Source organism: Coloeus monedula (assembly GCF_965178545.1).
Source record: "Coloeus monedula genome assembly, chromosome: 4".
Taxonomy (NCBI): Eukaryota; Metazoa; Chordata; class Aves; order Passeriformes; family Corvidae; genus Coloeus; species Coloeus monedula.
This window is the reverse complement of record NC_138784.1, coordinates 12160663-12173748: the sequence shown is the minus strand read 5'-3', so window position 1 is coordinate 12173748 and position 13086 is coordinate 12160663. Positions and strand designations below refer to the sequence as shown.

Here is a 13086-nt window from a genome sequence, read left to right as displayed (position 1 = left end):
CCTTCAGGCACTGCAAGGCCACAGTGAGGTCACCCCAAAGCCTTCTCTTCTCCAGGCTGAACAATCCCAACTCCCTCAGCCTTTCCTCACAGCAGAGCTGCTTCCTCCCTCAGACCATCCTGGTGACCTCCTCTGGACTGGCTCCAGCAGGTCCATGTCCTCCCTGTGCTGGGACCCCAGAGCAGCTGTACAAGCTGCATGAGAGGACAAGAACACTGGGCTGGGCAGCAAAGCAGGAGCAGGAAAGCAGAAACCTGGACTTAGCCCTGTGTTCTGGTGAAACCACACCCAGGATCCACAGGCCAGTCCCTGACGCTCCAGCGTAGGTGTCTCTCCATGTGTGAGTGCCAAGCACTCCACATACAGAGCCAGGTGCTCCCTCGGCAGCCCACACACACCAACAGCAGCAGAGCAGGGGGGTTTTACACCCTCAGTCCTGGCTCTCTGCTAGGAACATGCCTGCTGCCCTCGCAGGTGAGAAGTGGGCACCAGAGAACCAGGATATTCTAATTGGATTTACAACCATTTCCAAATGAGCCATTGTTTTTATGGTTTAATGTTTCCTTGTCTCATTATTGCTGCTGACTCTGCCATTCTGGTGAACCCACAGCCAGCCTTCTCCCCATAGGAAAGGGCTGGCTCTGAGGGAATATTGCATGAAATTGAGATGAGTTAGGAGACAGCCCCTGTGAGCAACTCTGAAAACAAGTAACATGAAGGAGATCCTAGGAAAAGCCCTGGAAACCTCCTCAAACCTGCAAAGTCTAGCATGGAAACACTCCAAAGGGAAGGGGAAGGGAAGACATTCTTGTGACCTTGTCTTTCAGCTCAAGCTATGAAAAGTTGTATAAATCAGTGGTTTAAATGCTGTAACTGATATACATCAATCTTAGAAAATGCTTTTTATAACCAGCTTTACCAATTACTACAACCTTATTTCAAAGTTTATAGTAGTAATTACAGTAGTTACATAGATGTTTAGTTAAGATTTAGCATTAGTTCCTAATACTGTCATTAACACAGCATACGATAAAAATTTAAAAAGAAAAAGTAGAGCCCTACAGGTAGAATCTTCAAAAAAAATTAAGAAACAGCACACACAGATGAACAATACTGATATTCCCTATTTCAGTATTATTTCCCCTTCTTTGTCAATGGGCAAAAATTATGTCCACATACTTTCATGTGCAATACACCTCCAAGTGTGGATTACTTTAAAGCATTAACTTTGTACCAGCTCAGAAATATCACAAGCATTTCTATGATGCATTAATTAAAATATTTTTCCCACTTTAATAATTAAACAAGTTTCAATGCATAAGGAACTATTAGAGATATTTTAATCCTTCCCTCCTCCACTTTAATTTTTCTGTATATGAATGAGGGGGCAGAGTCTGCTTCCCATCACCACCCTTCTAGATTTCCTAAAATAGCAGTCCTTGATGGCTGCATGGCTCTTCAGATATTAGCTGAGCAATCAGGATCCTAAGATTGCCCTTTGGTAGTCTTTGAAGACATCAACTCTGACTCTTCTAGACTGGCCTCCGGCTTCCTTTTCCTCAGCCCTGTGGCATGTAAAACCACATCTCTCTTCCCCTCCCCGGTCCCACCTTATCAGATGGCGATGACAAGGCGTAAAATAAGGTCTGTGTGCCTCAAATTCACCCCAAGCTCCTGACTTCAGTGTGCTGGTGAGAAATTAGAGGATGAGGCAACTTTACAGTGGCCATGAGTAACACTGGAAAATCGAGCTGATACAATTTCCTTCACCTCTTTTATGACACGGTCACAAAACGACAGCTCTGGCTGAGGAATGCAAAGTCCTCGCGTCCCCTGGCCTACGCAGGCGTGCATGGTATATTCTAATTGGACTGGTGCATACTTTCCCATCCATGAGAGACTTCCCATGGGAAGCCATAGGCACCAGGCAAATGAAATCAGAGACTCGGCTCCTTTGCCTTCCCATTACCTGCAACACGCTTTGATCAGCGGGGCATAAATAAACAGGAAAATGTCCCATCTCTGCCAAGGTCAGTGAGATGTAGCAGAGTTCTGCCAGTGCAGCCTCACAGGCAGCTCTCAGCTGTACCTTCTGACACTGCCCAACCTCACCTAAACGAGTTTGTTGGACTTGGCACGGGGCAAAATGCTTTGCTGTGCTTAAAAATCACGACATAACAGCAAAGAGTACAATGTGGTGTGACCACTGTAGTTTGGGAAAGCTAAGAGCAACAGAGCGCCTCAAGGGGAAGGGTTGGGATTGCCAGTGGACCATGCCCAAAAAGGAGGGAAGAGCCAGAGCTCTCCTCCTTGGAGTCCTCTTCCCAAACACCTTCCTGTATGGAAAATTTGTCTTACCTCTGCCAGATTGATGCACCTGAGGAACACAGCTTTCAGCACAGATGTTTGCTGCCTGTTACTGAAGCCAGCACCTCACCTTTTCCATGTGTGCCAGTGAATTAGGAGGTACAGCAATTACAGCTATACCCACAGAAGGACACACAGCATGGCTGCTTTTGATGCAAACATGGGCAACACCCCATTTTGCCTATTCCTGCACTTGCCCTAACAGAAGGTGACAAAGATGCACCCTGCTATTTTAAGTCTTGCCTCTCCTCACAGCTATGGCCTATGAGCAGTTAAACACGGGTGCAGAAATTTCAAGCCAGCGGGGCCCACAAAGGATAGCTGTTATCACCAGTAACATAATCCAGGCTGGGAGAACACACATTAGGATACTGGGAGCTCTCCTTCCTTCAGTGCCCTGCTGCAGCCATTCATTAAAAGGAATCTCTACAGAAGACTTAGATTGTAACTAGGTTTTGGGCATTTTTAAGGCAACCAAGAATGGTGCCCTCATCCAGAAGAATTTCCAGTTCCTAATTCTAGCTGTTTGCAGCAGTTTCTGCCTGTCTGAGGGTCATCTGTGCAGCTGGGGTAATAGTACCTCCTACCTCACAGCCATACTCTGAGGATTAGGCAGGGAGTGGCTGCTCAGTGTACTGAATATGCAAAGCCCTGTTATAAACCCCGTATCTGATTGCAACCATAAGCAAAGTCTTATTTAAGCAATCCCTTCCCCAACAAAAATATATCAACTGCTCACTCTGTTCTTTCCTTCCGTGTCTTTTTGCCTCCAAGTTCTTCCAGATAACAAAACACATTACTAAGATGTTTTCCTTTTGTGCTGTAAAGTTGTTTACTACAAATAATAGAAATCTTTCACACAATGTGGTTGTTTTGGCTCATTCTGGTATCACACTTGTACTGGAGGGGATCTCACTGCCCAGTCAGTGAAAGCCCCACTCCCATAACCTCACACATGTCAGATATTCACAGTTGTCTATTTCTCACTGTGCCAACATTCAGGGTAGACCCTTTCTCCAATTCTATCAATTTTATGAACTTGGGACATATAGCATCAGGTATTTCTTGCTCCCACTAAACACAAAACTGTATTTCTCTACCAAAACATAGTTTAAAACCAAGCTGGTGTTCTTGTACATGCTTTCCTTGACACTTCTGTATTTGTCTCCCACATCAGTTAATACCTTTTTTTCCCCTTTCAGTGCACTTTCTTCACTCTTCTAGCAGTCACAACAAAACCTTTTACAAGGCCACCTTTTAAATTAAGCTTTCAAAGGCAAAATTCTAGTAAAACACAATTATAATACATTTCAGGGTAATTTGCTTCCATACTGCCTCACTGAACATGAGATTTCTGACCATGCCAGTTTTCACTGCACACGCAAGGCAGTACATCTCGCCTTTTCTTGTTCTGGTCTCTTCTAAAGCCATTTTGCTAGAACTACCAGAGCCAGAATCAATCCATCTTTTCCCTTTTACACTTGGATGCGTATTTTCATGTCTGATATCAACGCTATCACACCCTCAGCAGCTGGATAGGTAAAAATGACACTGGTATGGAATGAAGGAAAAATGTCTGTGGTGTGTCTGGTACAACTCAGACACTGGGCAACTCAGCTGTCGTGATTCTTCTATAGACACAGACACAATTTTTAGCTGCTTTTCATGGCCCTGACCCTCCCTTGTGACAGAGCACACACTACAATGACATAATTTGCATGCCTGGCCTTGCTCTTCCAGGATAAGGCACATTTCATTGCTCCAGCATACCTCCAAATTGCTCACCTTCCTCTCTCTCCCCTCTCCGAAATGAAACAGCTCAGTTTACTCATTGTGCAGGGGCAGGAAGACAAGGTGAACTGCAGGAGTGGTGTCAGAGGACAACTGCCTTCCCAGATGGCACCAAAACAAGCAGTGTTCACCCCGTGCCTACAGCAACACCTTACAGCTTCCCTTTCAGCCTTCCCCACAATGCCCTGACAGAACATTCCCTCTTCCCAGCTGTGCCCAGGGATGAGAAGAGAGTGACAGTGCAGTCATGTATTTCCCATACACAGCACCAGTAGTTATTAAGAAATTACTGGGTGACTTGAGGGGCAAACCCATCTCCCTCAATCACTTGCACACTTAAGAAAACATGCCACAACCCATAATTTGCTGTAAAAATAGTGGGATAGTCCCACTTCCTTTTGCCTGTCTCCCCACAGCATTCTCTCTCTGCCCCAGGGCTTGTCACAGCATAGAGCCATGACAGGGTTGTGTGTTGTACTGCAGCCAGTGCTATTCCCACTGCCCATCCTGGGATTCTGCTTGCCTATACCTGGGACATGCCTTTCCAGGAGAAAACACCTTGCCTAGGAGTTGGACTTCATTGATCCTTGTGGGTGCCTTCCAACTCAGGATATTCTACAGTCTTGTGGGCAGGGGTGGAGAAAGGAGAGAAAAGTGCATCATTCTCAAAGCACTCTATCAGCTCTGTTGTATCTGGACTCAAGCCTGAAATATCTTCATGTGCAAAGAAGTCACAGAAGAAGAGAACTAACAATGAGAAGGGTTACTTGAGCCATACCAACCATCAGGACTGAATCCTCACTGTTCTAAATACTGTGCACTGAGACACTGTTCCTGTCCTGCAGAGCTGGCAGCATACTCAGAACATCCCTGCTCCCCTAAATCCAGCAACAGAACAGAAACAGATACACACTGCACCTTCTCAACTTCACAAGCAGCCTGGCAGCCCTCACCTGTAAAACCAGACAGCGATCTCGGAGTACCTCAGAAAGGAGAGTGACTCAAATGTTGCAGCTGGATTACATTTCACAGGTCTAGAGTTACCCTTGGTCGCCTGTACTATGGAATACCTACAGCAAAACTTCTGCATCTAAACTCAGGCTTAATACAAGGATTTTGTCTGGAGCCCAGACCCACTAAAGATATCTGCTGCTACAGCAGCAGAGCTTTGCTAGGCACTGGTATGGCATCTTTTCTTTTGCTGTGAAAGCTATACTCTTCCCATGTACTCTTCCCAAGTTTCCACGAGCCTCTCATCACAGGACAGCAATCTGTAGTGAAGATTTAAGGGCCCAGGTAAGATTTAAGCTATTCAAACAATTTCTGTAGGCATTTTTGATCATTACACCTGTAAATGTGAGTGTAAACACACATACTATATAGCTTACACATCTTGATTTTTTGCAGCTGCCCAGCAAGGTCATGGGCAAAGAATCTTCTTCTTCTACTCATCCCACTAGTGGCCTTTGTGTTAGCTTAATGCTGCTTTGTGCATCAATTTCTATTACCAAGTGAATATGCAAGTGTAGCCATGGCAGCCACTTTGTGGCAGATGGGAACAGGGACCATGTCCAACTAGTTACAGGTCTGCTTGTAACTCACACTTGTGTCCCCTGATTATCCCTGGGCTTCCACAACCTGAACAGATTCATAAACTCTACTGCTGGACTTGTTGACGAAGCAGGAGCTGTCCCTCCCCTCTCCTCCTCCAGTCACACCCTGTGCAAGGCTGGGTCTGCTACCAGTGCACACCTCTGCTCTGCCCATGGAGGGGATCATCCAGCACGTGGGTCCCACTGGGCACCACCCCAGCCTGGCCCAGGTAAAGATTTGCAAATTTCTGTGTATGATCAGCACCAGGAACCCCAGTGCTTAATTGACTCTGAGCACCAGCAAGGCCATGGGCAGTGAACCTCACACACTGAGCCCCTGCCTGCACCTGGGTGTTCAATTTGAGATCACAAAACGGTGGCTTGGTGTCCAAATGTCACACACTTCTCCGTGACACTGCAAATAGGATATGTTTTCAGGAAGGGAATTTATGGCCAGCTCTGCTTTAATGCAGTATTCTCCCGGCAGCAGGGTCCTGTGCTTCCTCCCACCTCAGTTCCTTCCTCGTGTGCTATCCAATTACAGTTTCTTCAGCCACTCCTCCTCAACCTCTCCCAGCATCAGAACATCCTCTATTTTGTACACATTTACATATGTGTCTGTTTATCTACATAAATTTGTATACGTCATGATAATAACTTTCCCTCTTCTAAATTTTTTCCACTATCAAAACCAATAGCCCTCCCCCTGACCTCGCACTGAACTTGTACTAAAGTCATGGGAATTTCTTCTTTGACTTCATCTCACTTTTAATCCAACCCCCCAAACATGAGGTCAAAACAAGTCCCCACCACAGGCTCTGTTCCTCATCCTGCAGTGTTCTGCATGGGACTTGAAGGAATGGTGTTCCAAATAATAAATGGGGAATGGGTTTTGTCTCAGCAAATCAATTCTACTGAAATAGCAAGGAAGCTGGAGTCCCTTGTTAATGGAAGAGACAAGATTAATGAAGCTTTCCCAAAAGGGCACCCCACCTTGCTCAGCACTGAGCACCACTGAGAACTCACATGTAGAATGCATGAATGCATTAACTTGGAACTTTTCTGCACCACCGAACCTTTCATAGGTGGCAGCGTGTCACAGCCAAGGCTTAGACCTCCTTTTCTTACGTTAAATGCGCTTTCCCACACAACAAATTTCAACACACATTTCTTGACCAAAGACATAAAAGCCGCTGATCTAAACCCAGTCCTGGTTAAACCCAGTTCTCCCAAGCCACGCAACAGAGTTAACCTGCACTACTGAGTAAATCAGGGCAGCTGCTCTCACACATATGCTGCAGAGGGAAGGCAAAAAGATACATCACCTTCCATGAAGATTTAAGGTAAGGTGTGCTTGTGACAACTCTTAGTTTCACCAACTCTTCAGCTTGCCAAAAGGAGTTCCATCCTCTGCTCTTTCTCTTCTGGTGGCATAGGTTTATGTGTGGTCTCACAACAAACCGCAACAGGGAACCAGCAGGGATGACAACAGGCAGGCACGACGGCTTCTTTCAACAGCAGTGCCAGCTGAGAGGATTTGTGCAACCACAGCCTGTTTATCCAAGCCCAGAAATGTAGGAACTAAATGTTTGATTCCCTCTGGCACATAATCCTGCTGTTGGAAGAAGTGGTCCCTCACCATGTTTCTCATGCCCAGTGTCATGCTACACTTCTTCAGCAATCTCTCTGGCTGATCCAACTTCCATATATTTTTGTTTAGGGAAGGGGATTAATATTCAGTTGGAGCAGTGACTGGACTGATTTGAGGCCACTGGGTCACTAGAGCCGACCCTAGGGAAGCAGCAGGAGCTTGCAGTCACGACTGGATGAGAACTGGATCGTTCCTTCAGAAGCAGCCTGTTGTTCTGCTGGGCTGCTCATCAAGTGAAGCCCAACTCCAAGCAACACAAGTTATTCAATCACAATTCCTGGGAAGCCCTGCCTGGCCACAAACACCAGGCCAAGCACCCTCCACCGCTGCTCTAAACCACACTGATCACGTAGACTCCAGCTCCACAGCTGCCTCTTCCTAGAAGGAAGAGGTCAGCACAGCTAACAGCCATGGACTTGCAGTACAGCAGGCCATCTTTTAGCTGGAACATGTCATTCTGGCAGCAACAGGCTCCGTCATCTGGCAGGAAAACTTGCATCAAGACTTCATGGTTAGGAGCCAGGCCGAACAGATGGAGATAAGAAATTAGCGAGGGTAATCAGCCATTGGAATAATTTACCTGGGGAACCAGTGCAGCCTATCACTTGATATCTTGAAATCAAGACTGGGTACTTTTCTAGTAGAATTTGGGATTCGATGCAGTGATAACCAGCTGGGAATGTAAATACCTGCCAGGGGTCAGGTGAAGGTATCTGTCTCCAATTGGCTGATACTCTGAGCATCAACTGTGTGATTACCTCAGGAAAGAGGGAAATAACCTCTCTGTAGAGCCCAAGTGCCAAAACAATACAGCACAACTGCATTTGCACTGAAGCCACTTCTGAGTACTTCATTAAAAGATTCAACGGGAGTTCAGTGAGGAGCTGCAAAGCGGAAAGGAATTGCAAAACTTCCCAGGCATGACTACTGAAATAAACTAGCTGTGGATAATTTAGCCAAGCAGTAACTAAGCAAACAACATCAACTGGAAAGATACCAGATGACGGAAAGCACAGTAAACTTTTAGAATCAAACATCCTTGGAAAAAAATGTGATTCCAATTAAGAATTTGAAATCCCTTGCGGGCTGTTTCTTAAATTTTGCCTGGAATGACTATGGAGAGTGAATGTTATATGAATACAAACTAATTAAATAAAACAGCCCACTTTAAACAAGACTCCAAAGTAGAATACATTAAAGAGAAAAAAAGAAGAAAAAAACCATCAAAAACTACAGCATAATTTGGCTCTTTCCTGCTATAAAGCACATGAAATAAGTGAACCATAAGAAAGGATAAGACTCAACAGAACACGCGCAATAACATCCATCTAAAGTTAGCAGGATGAAATGGAAAAAAAAAAAAAGGCCCATGGAACAGACTCTTACCATCAAAATCTATCAGGATGCACAAGAGGTTCCCAGAGGAAGTATTTGTGTCCCACTATTTCAGAGAACAGGAGCACCAATCTCAAGCCCAGTCGCCTGCTGTCACGAGTGACTGGACCGTACAACCCCACTGAGATTTAGCCAGACCATGAGGCTGCTATACAAACAGGATGGGACAAATGCCACCCTCAAATCACCAGCTGGCAAAACGAGGTTCTACACAGAAGCCAGCTGAGCTGCTCCTAACATTAACAAAAACTAAGAAGAGTTCAGATTTGTTACAACTTCAAGCCTGATTTACGGATCCCTCCTCCTCGTCCAATTCAGGTGCAATTCTGAAATCTGGGTCACCCATACATTATTCCTCCAAACCAAGCCACCTCCCTCAGGTGCAACCCTTTAAAAGGACTCTGCCCTTATCCAAGCCATCTCCAAGTCGTTTAGGTTATGAGAAACTCCAAAACACCAAGGAATCAGGTCACGAAACTTCCAACAACACATTACACATGTGGCTTGGTCCAGGAGGAACAGGCACCCAGCTCCAGGAGAAGCCAGCATTGGCATTCACATCCAGCAGCACCCTGGCAAAATCTGCAACAAGTCAACACTGATGAGTTGAGCTCAGATCTCTGACCCCGTAATTCCTACCAGGTTTGATGCAGTCTTAGCCAATATCTGGGAATAAACGAAGCATCAAGCAAGGACAAGCATGGGTTCTGGGAGGACGATGGGTCAGGTGAGAGCCGTGGGAGCTCGGATTCCCCCCCTGGCAGGCTGGTTGTGGCGCTGGGGTTGCCATCAGAGCTGCTGCGGTGGCCGGGGCTGCAGGAAGGAGGCAGGAAGCGAGCAGCAGGCAGGGATCTCGCCTTTCGTTCCTCTGCCTTCCCTCCGTGACAGGCCATAAAAGTCACGAGGCAAGGAAGAAAACAAGGAGGTGTCCAGAGTTCAAGCACAGCACCCCCGCGACTCCCGGGCCGCAGCTCCCGGCGGGAGCTGAAAACCCGGCGAACACCGTGGGATCTCGCTCCTGCGTGGGAGGCACCATTTCTGCGGGAAGAGGCTCCTGCTGCCGCTTGGCAGCCAAGCCTGGGACCGGGCCTGCGCTCCGGGCCCTCCCTGCTGACGGCAGCGGGCAGGGGAGCGGGGGCCGGCGGGCGGGACGGGCGCTGCCGTCGGGGCGCGGAGCCCCCGCCAAGGATGCGGCCCCCAGGGGCTGCCCCGGGCCGGGCGGACCGGAGCCCCCTTCGCCGCCCCCTCAGAGGGCACCGGGACTCCCGCAGCGCCCCCGCGGCGGCCGCGACCCCGGGAGGCTCCGCGCCCCGATGGCGCCCGCACCGCGCACCCGCACCGGGCCCGCCGCGGGAGGGGCGAGCTCTCGTTCCCCGGAGATCCCTCCTCCCGTCCCCCTCGGGTCCTAAAATGGTGGGTCGGCCGCCCTCCCTCCCCTTCCTTCTCCCCCTTGTCCCGTCCCCCCCCACCCTCCCGCCCCGCGCTCCCGGAGCCCGCCCGTCGCCCCCGCCCCGGCCCCGCGGGGCAGCCGCCCCTCCGTCCGTCCCGGCCCGGGCTCCGCGGGGATCCGGCGCCAGGCCCGCGCCTCTCCCGGGAATACGGCAACGGCGATCCCGGGAATACAGCAACGCCTCTCCCGGGAATACGGCAACGCCGCCCCCGGCGGCCGCCCTTACCTGCGCCGGGCTCACATCGTGGGGCCGGGGCCAGCGCAGCCCCTCCCGGCGCCCCTCGGCCGCCGCCTCGCCGCCGCCCTGCGCGGGGCCGCAGGTATGTCATGAGTGCCGAGCGCGGCTCCAGGTGAGCCGGGCACACCTACAGGAAGGCAGGCGGGCCGCCCTGATTGGCGTGCGGGGCCGGCGGCCGCGCTCCGACGGCACCGCGGCGGGGCAGGGCAGGGCAGGGCGGCTGAGGGGCCGCGGCGGACACGGCGGCTCTGGCCTCGCTCCTGGCCCCGGCCGGCCACAGCCCCCCGACACGTCCGAGCGGAAGGTATTTTCCTCAATTTTTTTTTTTTTTTTTTTTTTAATTCAATAGTAAGAATATGGGTGAAGGTCCTAGAGGAGCGGCTGAAGTCGCTGGGTTTGTTCAGCCTGAAGAAGTCTGAGGTCAGAGCTCACAGCAGTTCTGCAGCTTCCTTAGGAGGGAAGGAGGAGGGGCAGGCACTGCTTTCTGCTCTGTGTGACCAGGGACAGGACCCGAGGGAACGGCTGGAGCTGTGTCAGGGGAGGGTTAGGTCGGATTTTAGGAAATTTTCTTCTCCCAGAGGGTGGTCGGGCACTGAACAGGCTCCCCTGGGCAGTGGTCACAGCCCCAAGGCTGCCAGAGCTCCAGGAGTGTTTGGACACCGCTCTTGGGCACAGGGTGGGATTGTTGCGGTGTGCTGTGCAAGGGCCAGGACTGGATGATCCTTGTGGGTCCCTCTCACCAGTGATTTTGTAATAACTGTGTTCCTCTCAGGTTTGGACATAGCACTTGTTTGCTTTGCTTCTGGAGTGCACCTGACCCACCAGCCCAGGTGTCTGAACCAGTTTAAGAATCAGAGGTGCTTTTTATTCTTTAAGCTTCCTTCATTACCCTAGTCTCTTGTTTTCCCACTCCTTAACTTGACCTCTGTGTTTCCTCCCAACAGGCAGCCAGGGGTTTAAGGAAAAGTATTGGGTTGTCCCAGGCTTTACAGGATTACAGGCAAGATTACATTCAAGATCATCAAATAAATGTAAATCAATGAAACACCTGAATGCATAAGAAATTGATCAGGACATGGGTAGAAAAACTCTGTGGGCTGCATTAAAAAGCTGACTCCACAGCTACAGTTCCTGGGCATTCCGTCTCTCGTAGGTACACAGGTGCTTAAAGGGATACAGGATTTATGTGAGGGTGCACTTTGCCATGGTGTATATATAGATCTTTGCTCACTAAAATTGCAAAGTGTGCAAAGAATTATTTTAGACAGGTGGCTAAGGAAGGCATTACCTATTTTATATATTCTGTCTCCTCAAATTGATATCCAGAGTTGTCTCTTTGCTAAGTCTTTTTTTTTTTTTTTTCCCTAATCATTTCCTGAGGCTTGCAGGTGTGTATCCTCCAGGATGTGCTCTGAAGATTTCAGCAAATAAGAAAGAGGGAGCTTGGCTCAACCACCAGAGAAACCCTGCAGCCCACACCCAGGCAATCCGGAACCCTCCCTTCCCTGCGAGACCCAGGGGAGGAAAACTCCCCTCGGATGTGGCACACTGAGAGCTCTCCCCAGCCAGCCACAGAATCATCCTCATGCTTGCTGCTGCTGCCTTCTGATTCAGTTACTCCTTTAATTTGTTCGTGTGGGTGCCTTTTTTCAGCAGAGTGGATCAGCTCATGCAGCTGAGATTCCCATTCCACATCACTGCATTTACAGTCAGCAGCGAGGAAAGGGATGCCTCAAATTCCCAGAAGCAGACTCTGGATCATGTCTCTCTTAGGTTGGTGTCAGACCTCTGGGACATGACATAAATAGCCAATGCTTCTTCCCACTGCATTTTCTAAGTTCCTAGCAGCTGGCAGCAAGCTGGAGTTGGTCATCCTGACTGGAAAACTGCTGCTCTTCTATCCAGAAAAGGGCAACTCATTGTCTGAGGTGGGATTAACCTCTCCCCCTGTCACTGGCACCACCAGCAGCTGCAGAGGCAGTTTTCTGTCTGGTTTTTTGAATCATGTCTTGAGATACCTTGCGTTCTCTGCCCACTGCACAGAGAGTTTGAGTGCCTAAACACATCTGGAACCCTGCACAGTGGGAGCAGGAGAGGTCCTGTCCCATGCTGTGAGTATCCCAGGTGGATTGGACTGCACTGTCTCTTAGCCCACCAAAGTCTGGCCTGCAGCAGCTGAGTGCCTGGTATACCCTTTTCCCTTCAAGGACATACCTCCTTGGGGTGTAGATATATATATATATATATATCCCTGGATTTATGTCCCCTCCCTGCAAAGAGACCCAGCAGCACCAAGAGCAGGGCCCTGTACCCTGAAGTGCTCCTGCTTCCTGCAGTGCCTTGTGCTATCGTCATGCTGAGGGGCAGCTGGGACATTAACCTCCCACTCCTCCCACTCCGACATCCTCCTCATAAACATCCCGTCCCGCTCAAGTCCTGTGCTGTCACATCCTCTTGCTCTGCAGCAGACACTATTCTGGGTTTAGTTCTATATGCAGAGCACACAGCTGGGCATGCCAAAATCCAGGCAGGCAGCAGGACAGAACTTGGCAGTAACTTGGTTCAGCTGCTGACATACCACAAATCCTGCAGAGGAGGAGAG

The 13086-nt window shown here is 49.2% G+C and overlaps 1 protein-coding gene across 1 annotated transcript in view; it reads right to left on the bottom strand.

Moving 5' to 3' along the window:
• LOC309572482 (uncharacterized protein) overlaps positions 1–8835 on the bottom strand; it is a 31606-nt gene extending 22771 nt beyond the window's left edge. The window contains exon 1 of the mRNA XM_082280804.1: positions 8788–8835. Within this exon, the coding sequence (XP_082136930.1) occupies positions 8788–8790 (3 nt within the window). The 5' untranslated portion in view covers positions 8791–8835. The remainder of the gene's footprint in view (positions 1–8787) is intronic.
• Positions 8836–13086: the final 4251 nt, after the last annotated feature.